At 33.4% G+C, this 13380-nt stretch overlaps 1 protein-coding gene across 5 annotated transcripts; it reads left to right on the top strand.

Moving 5' to 3' along the window:
• The first annotated feature begins 2644 nt into the window (after positions 1–2644).
• On the top strand, positions 2645–12390 carry LOC131626489 (receptor-like serine/threonine-protein kinase ALE2). Of its 5 annotated transcripts, none has more exons than XM_058897303.1 (21): positions 2645–3215; positions 3687–3809; positions 4064–4144; positions 4388–4636; positions 4730–4864; positions 5061–5309; positions 5395–5529; positions 5949–6089; positions 6198–6320; positions 6418–6555; positions 6746–6835; positions 6976–7098; positions 8011–8214; positions 8317–8388; positions 8471–8572; positions 8701–8808; positions 9009–9380; positions 9467–9766; positions 10250–10639; positions 10915–11158; positions 11278–12383. In XM_058897303.1, the coding sequence occupies exons 1-21, from the start codon at positions 3152–3154 to the stop codon at positions 11936–11938; spliced, it is 4104 nt and encodes a 1367-aa protein (XP_058753286.1). In that variant the 5' UTR covers positions 2645–3151; the 3' UTR covers positions 11939–12383. The 5 variants fall into 5 exon arrangements, with proteins under 5 accessions (XP_058753286.1, XP_058753287.1, XP_058753285.1 ...); XM_058897304.1 differs by having other exon boundaries at positions 6192–6320; positions 8722–8808; positions 11278–12381; XM_058897302.1 differs by having other exon boundaries at positions 6192–6320; positions 6749–6835; positions 11278–12377.
• The last annotated feature ends 990 nt before the right edge of the window (positions 12391–13380 follow it).

Raw genomic sequence — 13380 nt, 5'->3', positions numbered from 1 at the left:
AAATCCGGAGATGCATCTCCGTAAAAATGAAAAAGGAAAAAAAAAACTAGAAAATTTTGGAGATGTATCTCCTTAAAAATGTGTGATAACACAAATTTCAAAAAATGCAAACAATGTCCTAAACACCAACAATTTTTTTGTATGTCTAAATAAAGTGTTTGGAAAATAACAAACATAGATATAGAGAAAAAGAGGAACACAATCACAACATAAGAAAATAACGTGGAAACTCCAAATCCGGAGAAAAAACCACGGTCGTTGTCAATAGACAACTAGATAATAATATTATGTGAAAATTGTTACAACACATAATATACCCTCAACTAACACATGCCCCTAGTACACCCACACCCTCCAAACACAAATATTTAACTACATCTCACAACACTTTAATACAAGAGCATACAAGAACAAAGAAAGTCAAATACAAGCTTAAAGTGCTTTTGACTGGTGTATCTTGAAACAAAGAACTTGAATCCTATATATAGCCTTGAATTCTCTCTTCCATCACTAAACTAAGCGATGTGGAACTTAGAAAAACTTTAATCCTATATATAGTCTTGGACTCACTCTTCCTTCACAAAACTAAGTGATGTAAGACTTCTTCAACATATATATTTTCAACCAAACCCAACATAAAGTATGTATATTGAATGTAACCACAAACTAATGCATTTTAAAAAACTTATTTTATCGAATACATGCATCACAAAATAGAAAGAAATGAGAAACTTACCGATTAAGAGTTGTTGTGCGAAAGATTGAATGAAGTGAATGGAATCTACTTAAATTGATTGTAATCCAATTGAATGAAATTTGAAAAATAGCACACTTGAATTCTGCTCAAAGCTACTTGTAAAGAGTTTACGAAAATATAACAAATGAAGAAGAAATGGGGATGATCTGGTGCAAGGTATGTGAATTAAAGCCCATATGGAGATACATCTCCGTAAAAGTCATTGAAGGCAAAAATTTTGGATTTTAAATTAAGGGTTATTACAAAGATGTATTTCTGAAAATACTTTTAGACAACATGAAATGACGCACTCACAAAAATCTTTAGAATAAATAATTTAAATATATCCAAAAATATATCTCCAAAATATAATTTTTTTTAAAAAAAAACTTTTCATCAGAATGAACTAGCACTCTATAAAGTGAATAAAGTAATGTCCTAAATCCTCTTTTAATAAAGTAGTTCTCTTGCAATCAGCATAATAATTCAAATACTATTACATATAACTAACCACTTAAATCGTTTCTTGTTAGTTTACACTTTATTAACCGATAATATCGATCATAAAGTTCTGCTTTTTTTTCTCCATTATTAACCATAGTAATCTTAATCAGATAGCATTTATTTATATCACTTTCTAAAAATTCAATTTTCTCCTATTTCATTAGCCTAGATGGCTAGATGAGAATGAATCAATCACTTCTCATTTCCAATTCCTGTTCCATACACACACAAACAAATATAGGGTTTCATAGATCCTTTGCCTTTTTCATCAACTAACACAAATTAAACCCTATTATATCTATTTACTTATTCAATGATAATTCATTATTATTATTATCATGTGTTGCGCAAGTCAATTAAACATAATATGAGATCATATATGAGATGATTGATGAGGTGTCATAGTCAAGATCTTGACACGTGGCATTCCTTGTGTGTTACCAATAAGTCATTTTCTCAAGATGGCCAACAAGACCTGCCAAAAAAAGGAGAAAAGCAACCGGGCAACTTCCATTAAATTGAAATTAATCAAAGTTTGGTAATTATCCTTCATTGACACCAACTCATAAATATAAGTATCTAATTTCCACCACTCAATTTCAGCAACTTATAACTTAAAAAATTTGAAATAAGCAACTTATAACTTAAATATGTGAAATACATATTAATATTAATTTGGTAATTCTTATCCTCTAAAAATAAATTATTGTGATATTATTGAACTCATCATTCATAATTTTAAGTTAGCATTTGCCTACAAAATGTTTACAAAAATTGGATTCAGAAGGCTCAAAAAATATTTAAAAGTATTTATAAATCACCTATTAAAAAACTACTCACATCGACTATCAAAGAATATATATATATATATATATATATATATATATATATATATATATATATATATATATATATATATATATATATATATATATATATATATATATATATATATATATATATATATATATATATATATATATATATATATATATATATATATATTCGTTTTATTTCGCTCGATTTTTTTAATAATATTTGTAGATACAGACATCAACATATTTTCTTTATTTTATATTTTTACAAAACGAAATGATACTTTAAATTTTCATCCTCAACTATTCGCTCTTAGTTCTTCATGGTAAACAAATAACACTATTATTATAATAATTATTATTATAATAATAGTGTTATTTGTTTACCATGAAGAACTAAGAGCGAATAGTTGAGGATGAAAATTTAAAGTATCATTTTGTTTTGTAAAAATATAAAATAAAGAAAATATGTTGATGTCTGTATCTACAAATATTATTAAAAAAATCGAGCGAAATAAAACGAATATATATATATATATATATATATATATATATATATATATATATATATAAAATGAGTACACTGTTCTGTTCTGTTCTGTTCCTGAGCCAGTCTGTCCCACACCCCATCCCAACTGCCTCTCTCTCTTTGAGAAAGAGAAGAGGTCTGTTAATCCACTTTCTCCATTCTTGAGTTTCCTTCAAGTGTTCCTGAATTGTACAATACACAAACTTCATATTTTTCATTTCTCTTAAACAATTTTAAACTTGATCTAATTACCAACTAAAAGTGAAAAACACTAACAGAGTTCAACTTTCTACCTCTATGGAACTCTCTAAATTTTGTCCCTACCAATTCCTAAGCTCATACTCTCAACAAACACTTGTTTTTTCTCTCACCCATTTCATCAAACACTTTTCAGGCAATTTCCACAACCTTCTTTCACATGCTTTTGATGTCACTATAACTGGAAACTGCTCAACTTAATCTCTGCTTGTTCTTGTTTCAAGTTATCTATCAACTACTTTCAAATCTGTAGTTTATTTATTCACCTATTTATTATTACTTAGTTATTCTTTTGAGATTAATTTCAAGATGGGTGTGGTTTTTCCATTGATTCTGTTTCTGGTGAAGCTTTGTGTTATGCAAGGATCTGAAGGTAGGTACTGAATCTTCAGAAATTTATGTTGAAATTTATTTTGTTACAGTTTGTTTAAGAGTATGATACAGGTTTTATGCTGAGGCTAGAACAAATTGATGTTTTTAATTGTTGTTATTGTTATAATAATAATACAAATACCCAAAAGATCCTAAACATCATTGGCTCATTGCTTAGTTTGAAATTGAATTATTATTGTTTGGTATGAAGAATCATCCTATGCTATGTGTGGAAATTGATCCTTAGTAAACCTATATTTTTTCAAAATTTTCCTTTCAGTTGGACAACATAGATCCTTTCTTTTTATTTCAAATTAAACTATCTAAATGCACTACAATACACCAATGTTCAATAATATTGTTCAGTTTTGTTGAAGAAATTGCTGATATGATCCCGTGTTAGCTATTTGATTTGATGATTTTGATCTTGTTGATATAAATTTTTGAGTAACTTTTCCTTTTCTTCTTTAAGGGTCTGTTATATCCCCATCTCCAGCATTTCTTCCTTCTGTTCATCATAATGGAGAAGCACCTGGTCCTATCCATAATGGACAGTCATGGCAAAGCAATGCATCAAGCCCTTTTGATCCACATGGTACATCTAGTCAAAATCTAAGAGCCTGTTTAATTCCCATGTTGGTGTTTCGATCTTCGCTTCCATTAATAAACATAAGAGAATGCAGATCCAATACTTCTCCCGTAGCAGTTTTTGAAAACAGATCTAGCATTTTCAGAAATTTTAGAATACAAAGTTTAGAAAATGAAAACAGAAAATGTTTTAGAAATAGGAATGGAAATTGAATTGTTAGCTTTTGAACTTTGATTATTCACTTTTGTTCTTTCTTCCAGGGTCTGTTATATCGCCGTCTCCAGCAACATTACATGTGGATCTTTCCCCTAGTGAAGCACCGAGTCTTTTACCCTCAAATGGTAATTTAACTCTTAGTCCATTAGGCCACACTGGGATCTGTAGAATTGAGAAATAATTTTCTGAATATATTATATCAAATTGTAAGTCGAGTATCGTAGATGCTAATATGCTTAAAATTAAATAGACTACTCTATACCGAATGGGCCTCATCATTGGGCGACTACAATAATTTCAAAATATATGTCATTTACAACTGGATCATTCTGACAAAAAAATCGGGTTTTGGCTTTTTCGTCATCCAGGGTCTTTTGTACAACCTCCAGTTGCATTACCACCGTCTATATTAGCGCCAACTCCTCAGAAGATTAAAGGAATTGAATCATCCATGTCACCTAGTCCTAGTCCAAGCACCAAATCTTTATCTCCACAATATAAGGTTGTTCCAGCACCATCAACTGCTGAAAGGAATTTTCCACCATCCATACAGCCAATTCCACCTCAACGGAAAGCACCTACTGTTAGTCCTCCTATATCTACACCAATTGCTCCAGGTACATGACTGTAAAAGTTTGTTTTTTTGGAGGAAGAGGAACCTTCATACTGATACTGAGCAAGATTCTTCTCTTCTGTTGCTTCTTGAACAGCTCTTGTTGCAATACCTCCTGAAATTTTGCCAAAAACTTCACCTATCAGTCAACCAATTGAACATGGAAGCTTGCCTCCTAAGATTGATAAGAGAAATGAAAGCAAGAGTCACAATTTAGAGCCAGTTTCACCAGGTATGTGATTAAAATGAGTAAAGATACATTTTGGTTCTTAAATGTGTAAGACGATGTCACAATAGTTACTAAATGTATCAAAATTACAAAAACACTCATTCTTTTTTGATAGTTAATTTGGTCCTCAAATGTTTCTTTTATCTGAACATCTGTTAGGCCCGGATCATCTGACAAAATTTGGGTTTTCATCATCCAGGTTCTTTCTTGCAACCTCCAGTTGCGTTACCACCTAATACATCAGCTCCAACTTCTCCGAAGATTAAAGGAATTGAATCATCCATATCGCCTAGTCCTAGTCCAAACATCAAATCGTTATCGCCAGCATATAAGGCTGTTCCTGCACCATCAACTGTTGAAAGGAATTTGCCACCATTGATGCAACCAATTTCACCTCGAGTGAAAGCACCTATTGTCAGGCCTCCTGTATCCACACCAATTGCTCCAGGTACATGACTGAAAATTTTGTTTTATTCGGGGAACCTTCATACTGATATTGACCAAGACCTGCTCTTCTATTGCTACTTGAACAGCTCCTTCTGCAACACCTTCTGGAAATTTGCCTGTTACTTCACCTATCAGCCAACCAATTGTGCATGGAAGTTTTCCTCCTACGGTTGATAGGAGGAATGAAAGTAAGAGTCACAACCTAGAGCCAGTTTCACAAGGTGTGTGATTAAAATTTTGTCATGTAATTATAATGGAGTGAAGAGTCATTTTGGTCCATAAATGTGTGAGGCGCTGTTGCATTAATCTCTGAACATGTCCAAATTACAACAACATACACAAATGCGTCTTTGGCTAGTCAGTTTGGTTCTTGAGTGTCTTTCGTTATTTAGGTTAGTCCTCAGATGTATCTTCTATTAGTCACTTTGACTCATATAGTTGCTACCAAAAGACAACCTTAGGGATGATTTTGCTATTTCAACACATTTAGGGACTATAGTAACAGCGTCTTACACTTTAAAGGTTAAAGTGACTGTTTACTGAATTAAAATTCTTTCAGAGTTGTTTTGTATTTCATCATCTCCACCTTCCATTTGTTATTGACTCAAAAATATGCTCTTCTATTGAAATGTTGGAGCAGCCCCAGTTGCAACACCTTCTACCGATGTGCCCAAAACTTCACCACTAAGCCCTTCAACTGCTAATGGAAGTTTTCCTCCTAATTCTCACAGAGAGGGTACACCTACAAATAAAGGTCACCCTCGAGAAACAATTTCACCAGGCATGTGATAAAAGTTAAAATGTTGTCTTCTGAAATTTCCTTTTTTCTTCTCCAACATCCATTTGATATTGACAAAAAAAATTCTTTTTTAATGCAATTTAGACACAGCTCCTGTATTCAATTTACCGAAATATTCGCCAGTGAATCAACCAACTGAACCTGGAAGCTTGCCTCCAACTGTCCATAAAAGAAACTCCAGTATCAGTCACACATTGGAGCCAGTTTCACAGGGTAATCCTAATTGATGGTTGTAACTTTTTTCCCTCATTAGTTTTTAATATGCCATTGATATTGACCCTAAACAGGCTTTTTATGTCATTTTGAACAGCCCCGGTTGCAGAACCGCCTACAAGTTTTCCAAAAAGTTCACCAGTCAGCCAACCAACTCATGGAAGTTTTCCACCTAATATTCATAATAGAACTGTACATAAGGGACACATTCATACACCAGAGCCAATAATGCCACGTATGTTGCATAGTCTTCTCAACTCATCTCTAAAATCCAGCTTTATGGTTTTAAAGTTGCTACTTCACCTGGTTAACCTTATTACTTTATTTTATGAAAGAAGGGAGAAGGATATAATATCTGATTTTAATTTTATCATATTTTTTATGCGTATTTGTCTCATTGTTATCTCTTTATTGTACCCTTGCAGCAGTAGCTACATCACCAACAAGTACATTTCCAGTAGATCCACCATTGGTCCACCATGTCATACCTGCAGCATCTCCATCTGAACTACCAGGTGCAAATTTTGTGAAAGGATTTGTATCTTACCATTTTAGAGTGTTCAAAATTTGCATCCGATCGATATAATTTCTTGTTAGTTATTAATACAATTGCACAATCATTCCTTAAAATCCTAATTATGTATGCACTATGCAGCACCTGTCATCTCTCCCTCATTAACACCTTCCAGAAACTTCAAAAACGGTGGAGAACCTGTTTCTGCGCCTTTGTATAAAACACCGAAGTCTCCACCAACTTCAGCTCATTCCCCTGTTCAAGGTACATATGGTAACATTAAACTACTTTACATGAGAGGCATATCCTTAACTAGGATGAGGACCAATATGGTTTTATATCTTTTACACAAGATTAAAGGAGATGGCTAGATTGAACTCATGAACTCATCCTCCATAAGAAGTGGCGAAGCTTACTCAAAATGTTAGGGGTGCGGCAAGCACTAACTAAAATATTATATTACGATTGTATATAATTTTATCAAAGATTCAAAATAACATCAACACAAATAAAAACAAAATATATAAAAATAAAAATAAATAAAAAGATGCGCCCAGAATTAGAGTGCTGCCCTTTGTTCTTTTAAAGCAAACTAAAAGCAACACCAATAGTCGGAGAGTACTCTAGCCATGAAGGAAAAATTTTAAACCAAGATGCCCAAGTACATCAATTTTCATATGTTTAACCATTGTATCACTCTTACAAAATGCTCAAATACAAAATCTAATAACATTAAGCAACAAAAACATAATTTTTAAGAAACATTGATTCAAAATGCACAAATCAATTACTAACTCAATCCTTTCCCTTTTCAGTTATGCATTTTGTCAAACAACTGCAAGCCAGAGCTATGATATGACATAAAAACAGCATAAAATTAATCATGATGGTTTTAATTTAATACCCAATGATTATGAAGATAATTTACGAAAATTGACATCAGGCTTGAAATCTGTTGGAAATTCAGGGTTTACATTTTAAAATGATCATATGCACAACCATTATTTTTTATCATGTTCAATACTTGACCATCCAAAACCCTAAGTTTTATCTGATGAAAAGCCCTGTCAATAAGAAATGTAAATATTAATACTATCGCAAAAAAAACATACTAATGTAATCTATATCTACACTTATTCATGCAGTTAATTTATTTAGTTTTATTTTCATCTGTAGCTCCTGAACATAAAGCAAGGCCATCACATCATGCTCCTGAGCCACTGATTTCACCTCCTAAATCTCCTTTCAATAAAGAAGATCATTCTCCTGCACCTTCACCTTCTACCGCAGTTTATAAGCATCAGCCTACACGGAACACGATAACCAGTCCAGCTCCTGCATCATCATATTTTGTTTCTTCTCCCACTTCAAAACACCAAGGTTTGGTTCTTAGCTAATTCATTGAATCATGTTACAATTTAAGCTTCTTTTTTTTCACTGGAATGGAATATATATTATTTATTGTTTGATTATTTTATATAGATCAACCAATTCCTCCCTCATTTCTTCCAACAAGTAGACGGAGACATTATGCTCCACCACCAATGAACACAGGTGCATTGTGAACTTTGAAGATGTTTCTTCTATGAAATTGATAAGTAAAGTGTTTGATAACTGAAGATTTTCTTTGTTATAGGTTTTGCAGATTCTCCATTTACCTTTCCTATTCAATCACCAGTGAGCCAGGTTTCACCTGCTCCTTCTCCATCATTCAAGATTTCCCCTCATTCAACCAAAAGTAAGAAAAGTTGCAATTCCATACCTACTACAAATACTTTAATTTAAACTTTTCTTTTTATTCAATCACCAGTGAGCCAGGTTTCATCTACTTATTTGTTTTCATCTATGCATTGTGTTTGTTGCAAGTTCCATTTCATCCTCCTGCAGTATCTCCTTCACGGCCTTTTTCGAAGAGCCCTAAGAAGCCAGTATTGCCTCGGGTTCAAGCATTACCACCCCCACCTCCCAATGAAGGTTAGCACGCTTGAATATTTCTTTTTTTTTTTTTGAGAAATTAGTTGATACAATTTTTTTACATAACAGTACAATATATATAAGAGAAAGAGTGTAGACCAAGAAGTTCTCACATTCGAGATCAAACACATTGAATATATAAAGATGTATTTTATGATTGTATGATTCATCATACTGAAGTTTATACTTTCATTCATTAGATTGTATATCATATATTTGCTCGGAGCCTTATGCGAATTCTCCACCCGGGGTGCCCTGCATGTGTGTCTGGCCAATGAGAGTTGGCCTTCGCCTCAGTGTTCCTCTGTATACCTTCTTCCCTTTGGTTTCGGAGCTTGCTTCTGAACTAGCCAGCGGGGTTTTCATGAAACAAAGTCAAGTTCGAATTATGGGGGCCAACGCAGCAACTGAGCAGCCAGATAAAACCGATGCTCTCATCGATTTTGTACCACTTGGGGAACAATTTGACAACACTACGGCCTTTATAACTGCTGAGAGGTTTTGGCATAAACAAGTTGTTATAAAAGCTTCTTACTTTGGAGATTATGAAGTGTTATATATAAGCTATCCAGGTATGTCTATGTAAATTCTCATTTTTCTTTGTGCTTTCTTCATAACTTTTTTGGATAAAAATTCACCGGGTCCTCTAAATATGTAGGTTTACCTCCATCTCCTCCATTACCACCTTCAAGCGTTAACATGATAGATGGTGGTCCATATTCAAATAATGGCAATAATGGCAGGACAATAAAGCCTCTTGGGGTTGACATACAAAAGAAGCAGCATAACAGTGGACTTAGCAAGGGCATTATAGCTATTATTGCCCTTTCAGCTTTTCTAGCAATTGTTTTATGCTCTGCTGCTGTTTTCGCCTTATTCAAATTCCGAGATCATGTGCCTGAATCTCAACCAACATCAACCCCACGGGGTTTTCCGCCGACTCTTGCCAAAGCATCAGGTAACTCAAGGGGTAATGTATTACTACCGCATCTGGGAATAAAATTTGTTTTCAATACAAGTCTCATTTCAAATTACTAGACACACTTATCTATTTATTTTCAAATATACTCAAAATTAGTTTACTAAGTGTCTTGTAAGATGAAAAGTCAAAGTCAAAGTTAAACATATTGTTATACTAAAGGGTATTTTAGAAAAATTTATAAACAAAATTGACACTTTAATATACTTCATATTATTCTCTGTATTTGTGAAAATTGTGAAGTGTTTATAAAAAGGGACAGAGCTAGTATAATATGGTAATTTAGTGCATTTTACGTTGTTAGAATAATACTATATTAAAAATAAGACTATTTCAGACCTTCCTTACCCTATTAGTGAATCTTGTCATGGTAAATCATAAAATGAACATTATAGTGTGGATTTGATTGGTTTATCATTTATCATCCTTTTTTTTATGAAGAAACAAACATGTGGTTCACAGGTGCTGCTGGGCCATCAGTTGGAGGTGCAGTTACTTCCGCTTCAACTTCATTTCGGTCTAGCATTGCTGCTTATGCAGGGTCTGCTAAGACTTTCAGTATGAACGAAATAGAGAAAGCAACTGATAATTTTCACCCTTCTAGAATACTTGGAGAAGGAGGTTTTGGTCTTGTTTATAGATGTGACCTTGAAGATGGTTCAAAAGTAGCAGTCAAAGTTCTAAAGAGGGAGGATCATCATGGAGATCGTGAATTCTTATCAGAAGTTGAGATGCTTAGCCGCCTTCACCATAGAAATTTGGTAAAGCTGATTGGTATATGTACAGAACTCACCTCCCGCTGTCTGGTTTACGAACTCATTCCAAATGGCAGTGTGGAATCCCATTTACATGGTACTTAAATTTGCTTACTTGCTTCAGCCTCATGTGCCATGTCAATTGTTTATTTCTTCAATATAAAGATTTTCTTATGGGTTTAATTCATATACACTATCGGTGTAAAGATTTTTTACACTATCAATCAGCATACGTTTAACTTTATTCATTATTACTAAAGTCAGAGTCCCACGTGTATGAGTAATCGTCGTGGTTTATTGAGAGTGTACAATTTTTTACACTGACGAATGTATCAATATTAAACTCTTTTCTTATATTTGGTTTACTGGCAGGAGTTGACAGGGAAAAAAGCCCGCTTGATTGGAGTACTCGGATAAAGATAGCACTTGGTGCTGCTCGTGGTCTTGCTTATTTGCATGAAGATTCAAGTCCACATGTCATACATAGGGATTTCAAATCTAGCAATATATTGCTGGAAAATGATTTTACACCAAAAGTATCTGATTTTGGATTGGCTCGAACGGCAGCTGATGAGGATAACAGGCACATATCTACACGTGTCATGGGAACTTTCGGGTACAGTTTTCTTACACAATCTTTGTGCCTGTAGTCATTGGGAAGTTATCTTAATTCCTTTTTTATTCTTACGGTTGTAATGCTCCCTTTGTTCACTTTTGTAAAAAAATTGTATTCAGATATGTGGCTCCCGAGTACGCAATGACCGGGCATCTTCTCGTGAAGAGTGACGTATACAGCTATGGTGTTGTTCTTCTTGAGCTTTTGACAGGAAGAAAACCAGTGGACTTTTCACAACCGCCTGGTCAAGAGAATCTCGTTGCATGGGCCCGTCCCCTTCTAACAAGTAGAGAAGGACTTGAAGCAATAATCGATCCATCTCTAGGAACCAATGTTCCTTTTGATAGTGTGGCTAAAGTTGCGGCCATCGCTTCAATGTGTGTACAACCAGAGGTTTCAGATCGTCCTTTCATGGGCGAGGTTGTTCAGGCTTTAAAACTCGTGTGTAATGAATGTGATGAAGCAAAAGAGACAGGTTCAACAAGTTCTAGCAAAGACGATTTATCTTCAGATTTCAATGCTGCTTCTGAACAACAATCCAATAATTTCCAAAGCCATTTCGCAGCGGGTAACTATGACTTCGGAGTTGATATCGAAAACGGATTGTCAGCATCAGAGATATTCAGCTCGTCAGCAAGATTTGGAAGGCAAGTATCTGGATCATTTAGAAGACATTCATATTCGGGTCCTCTAAGAACCGTAAGAAGCAAGCGGTTATGGCAGATAATTCAAAAGCTTTCTGGCGGTACTGTTAGTGAACACGCGAATATGTTCAAGTAAGCGCCACGTCTTGATTAAGCCATTGAATTTTCTCTGTGCATATTGCTCTTCCGCAATCTGTTAATTTGCAGTTCACAAATCAGAACTGTACCTTGAAGTTTGACAAAAGAATAGAAACAAGATGTAAATAAAGTGAATTTCTTTTTTGCTAACCTACAAAAGAAGAGCAGAAGCAATGTGAATCTAGCTTTAATATTAGATTATTACTGAAAAAATTGGACTTTACTAAAACCTTTATTGTCACAGTTTTGTAAATTACTTTTTTTTGCTGATAATTATGTGTAAGAACTAAGTAACCTAGTGGCATGGGAAGTTGAATGAGATAGAAAGTTTACTCCATCTGGAGAAAATATGATTAAATGAAGTGTTTTTTCATGAGGTAGATATGATAATTAATATTAAATATTAATTAATATTAAATATTAATTAATTCCATATTTAAATATTTAATATCATTTAATTTTTACCGAATTAATTAATTATTCAATGATAATTAATTTCCATTAATTTGGGTTCCAAAAAATTAATTCATGTAGACCGAACCGAACCGAGCCGAGCCGGCGCGGACGGACGGCGCGGCGCGCGCGTGTGTCTTCTTGGCACATTGGTGTGTCCTCACTCCTTTATAAAATTGTAGGTGTCCTTGGGCCCAACAACAATTGTCCAAGTTGGAATATATATACACTACTAATATTTGTGTTCCATCCAATGTGGAACTTATAAATGAATCTTTTCAAATTCATCTTCATATTAGCTCTTACTTGTGTTCATTTATTGCTCATTTAATGTCAATAAATATTTCCAACTCTTCCTCCAAGTTATCATCATTCCAAGTTCCAACAAAAACACACTAAAAACAAACTCATTTTAGTAACATTTCATCATCTATTTATTTTATAAGAATTCTCAATACATTGATGCTATAAATATTATTTAAAAGGTTGAAAAACTGTTTTAGACATACATGTGAACCTTTTTAACTCTAAATATGGTTTTGTATTAGTATGAGCAGTATCATGCTTATCAAATTTGTGCCTACGAGTTTTGAAGTTGCTAATTTCCTCTAAAAATGCTCTAAGGTGCAAGTTTGGATCATCTAATAAATATTAATTAAATACTCTAATAAATTAATTTACTAAGTTAGATGAATAAATGAAAGTTTAAGTTAACAACCCCGACATCGGATTGTGTTTAAACATTTCATTAATCATTCAAAATAATAAAGTAAATCATGAGTTAAAAAGATAAAGTAATTGAGTAACATGTCATAAATTCCCATACAGCAAAAAAATATTTGCAACAAGAAATGAGTGTGAATCAAGTTTTTGCAAGATTATTAGACAATAATTTCATCTAATATTTGTGTCATGTCATATTTGATCAAGACTAAACCTTATAGTGTTTTTAACAACGTAAAAATATAGAAAATTTCTTTAGCCACC

Source organism: Vicia villosa, unplaced genomic scaffold (assembly GCF_029867415.1).
Source record: "Vicia villosa cultivar HV-30 ecotype Madison, WI unplaced genomic scaffold, Vvil1.0 ctg.000291F_1_1, whole genome shotgun sequence".
NCBI lineage: Eukaryota > Viridiplantae > Streptophyta > Magnoliopsida > Fabales > Fabaceae > Vicia > Vicia villosa.
This window is presented reverse-complemented; position numbering and strand designations above follow the sequence as displayed.